We start from the raw sequence: 2,450 nt of genomic DNA on the forward strand, positions 1-2,450 counted from the left end.
TATCCTTCGTACGATAAAGAGTTTTTAAGCCGTTCACATTTTAATAAGACTTTTCTTTTGGGCAACTGTTATGGATATGTTTGGGCAACAAAATTATAATTTACTATTATTCTAAATTTACAAAAATTCTAATTTATTAATCAAAATTCGTAAATATAAATAATGACTTCCGACTTCTTATTAAATTATATATTTTAGCTTAAAAAAGATTTGCCTTTAAATTTTACAAATAATAATTCTTTTGGGAGAAATTTTAAGACGTCATTCCCATCTTGAACATATCAAGTCATTGAAATATAATCGTAATTTAGTTTTTTTTTTTTTTTTTTTCTATCTGCCCATATGAAGATAACAACAAAGTCGACTAAAATTTGTAAGGGAGAAAAAACTCCCACACAACTAAAGGAAAAAAAATTAAATGAAAAAGAAAGGCAGACAAAAGGGATCAGCCATCACGTGATCATCACGTGCAAATTCCCGCCCCCGAAGACAGATGAAAGGAGCCAAGGACAGACTCATATCCACAAATTTATTCGCCAGGTGTCCACATCCCCGCCCTTATTCGATCTGTTAAACCCTGCGGGCCACTGTGGGCCCCACAGAGCCACCATTCCTCCACGCGCCGGCGGCCCTACTCACCTGCCCAGAGCCCGCTGGATCACGGGCGCCAGCAGCGCCGGAGCGCTCAGGTGCGGCAGGTGCCCCTCCGTCTCCAGGAACACCACCGTGTTCCGCCCCCCCAGCTGCTTGCTCATGTATGTCGCCACCGATGCCGGCACCGACGGGTCCTTCGACGTCTGGATTATGCAGCAGGGGGCCTTCACCAGCCCCAGAACCCCACGGAAATCGCTATTGAAAAGCGTCTGCGACACGAACAGCGTTATGTCCGGCCTCATGTTGAACAGCGTCCGGCTGAATTCCTGGACTACCTCCGGCACGTCCGCCCCCACCGCCAGTGGTGCGAACCCGCTCACCCACGCCTTGTAATTCGCGTTCATTGCGCGGAACACCTTCTCGATTTCCGCTGCCTCGTATCCGCCGTGGTAATCTTCGTCGTTCAAGAACCTGAAGTTTTCCGCATTTGTAATCAACTAAATCACAAATCAGGGCGTTTATTTCCCTGTTTGGTTACTTGGAAAAAAAAAATTTCAAAACCAAAATTATCGAACCCACTTCGTTCAATTAACTTTCCTTTTCCCAAACCACCCATTGTGGAACTCCACATTCGTAATCAAGCAATTTAAGGAAATTCTCTGTTTGTTACTCCCCCCCGTCCCCGGGGGGGGGGCGGGGGGGGTGGGGTGGCGTGGGGGGTGAAGAAAAGAACTAAATCAAAACTATCGAGCCCACTTCGTTTCTATTTTCCCCTTTCCCAAGCCGCCCAATGTGTCGGGAATCTAAACCAGAAAAATGAAAAGTCCGGCATCAATAGAGAGTAAACCGTTTACCACAATTTTGGCCTACCTGGGAGAAGCGCCGATGAGGATGAGCTTGGAGAAGAGCTCCGGGCGACGAATGGAAGACAAGATTCCGATCATGGCGGAGACGGAGTGGCCGACGTAAGCGCAGCGATTGACTTCGAGAGCGTCGAGAATGTCGAGGAAGTCGTCAACGAAGGGGTCGAGAGTGGTATAGCATCCGAAATCGAAGTGGGCGGGGTTGACTGTGCCGGCGCAGACGAGGTCGTAGAGGATGACGGTGTAGTGTTGCCTGAAGTAGGGGAGAATGCGCTGCCAGGCGGATTGATCCGTGCCCATTCCGTGGGCGAACACGAGCACCGGCCGGCCGGAGCCGACGGCGGAGCCGACGACCCGGACGTTGAGAGCTTCGAAGAGCCTCCATGGGTTACCTCCAAGATTTCGCAGGAGCTTTCCCATTTGTGAATCAGAGGTGAAAACCGAAAAGACAGAGAGACAGATGTTGCAGTGAATTTGGGAAGAAGGACAGAGATGGCTGGGTACGGGGAAGGAATGAACGTTCAAGTTTGAGTTTGTTTTCTTCTCTTCCTCCCACGCCTTTCAGCTTCTCTATTTATACTGCTGCAAAAGTATCTCCGCCTGCAAGTTTAATGCTTCTTTATTTTTTTTATATTTATTTTTGCTCTGTTGATAAAAGCAAGTGTTTTTTATTTTATATTTTTTGGTGACAGAGTTTGGCTTTGCATGACAGCTGAATTTGGGGTATTGCTTTTGGAGAGAGGAGAAGAGGTGTGGAATCTTATGATCGGTGTTGGGATGTAGCAAGTTATTTAGGAATTAGGGGTCTTCCATCAATGCCTCGAAGGCATATATTAATGCTACAAAAAAATCCGACAAACCCAAATTGCAAGACTCATGTCTCGATATTGATCTTGCTGTTCATCCTTAAAAAATATCTTCAATAATTAAAATCATTGCCGATTCTTCTATGTCTAGGTTTAGTTGAAGTAAGCAAAAATGCATGTTTGAAAT

The 2,450-nt window shown here is 46.0% G+C and overlaps 1 protein-coding gene across 1 annotated transcript; it reads right to left on the minus strand.

Moving 5' to 3' along the window:
* Window positions 1–289: 289 nt before the first annotated feature.
* Window positions 290–2,147, minus strand: LOC131161396 (probable strigolactone esterase DAD2). Its single transcript, XM_058117137.1, has 2 exons — window positions 1,465–2,147; window positions 290–1,065 (listed from the first exon to the last, which is right to left on the minus strand). The coding sequence occupies exons 1-2, from the start codon at window positions 1,875–1,877 to the stop codon at window positions 636–638; spliced, it is 843 nt and encodes a 280-aa protein (XP_057973120.1). The 5' UTR covers window positions 1,878–2,147; the 3' UTR covers window positions 290–635.
* Between the last annotated feature and the right edge of the window lie 303 nt (window positions 2,148–2,450).

This window comes from Malania oleifera, chromosome 8 (assembly GCF_029873635.1).
Source record: "Malania oleifera isolate guangnan ecotype guangnan chromosome 8, ASM2987363v1, whole genome shotgun sequence".
NCBI classification, from domain to species: domain Eukaryota; kingdom Viridiplantae; phylum Streptophyta; class Magnoliopsida; order Santalales; family Ximeniaceae; genus Malania; species Malania oleifera.

Excerpts from the sequence above, each read along its gene's own strand:
- LOC131161396 (XM_058117137.1), bottom strand. The coding sequence starts at position 1,877 with ATGGGAAAGCTCCTGCGAAATCTTGGAGGTAACCCATGGAGGCTCTTC. Across the intron at positions 1,066-1,464 it reads CTCATCGGCGCTTCTCCCAG|GTTCTTGAACGACGAAGATT; the intron begins GTAGGCCAAAAT and ends GGAAAACTTCAG.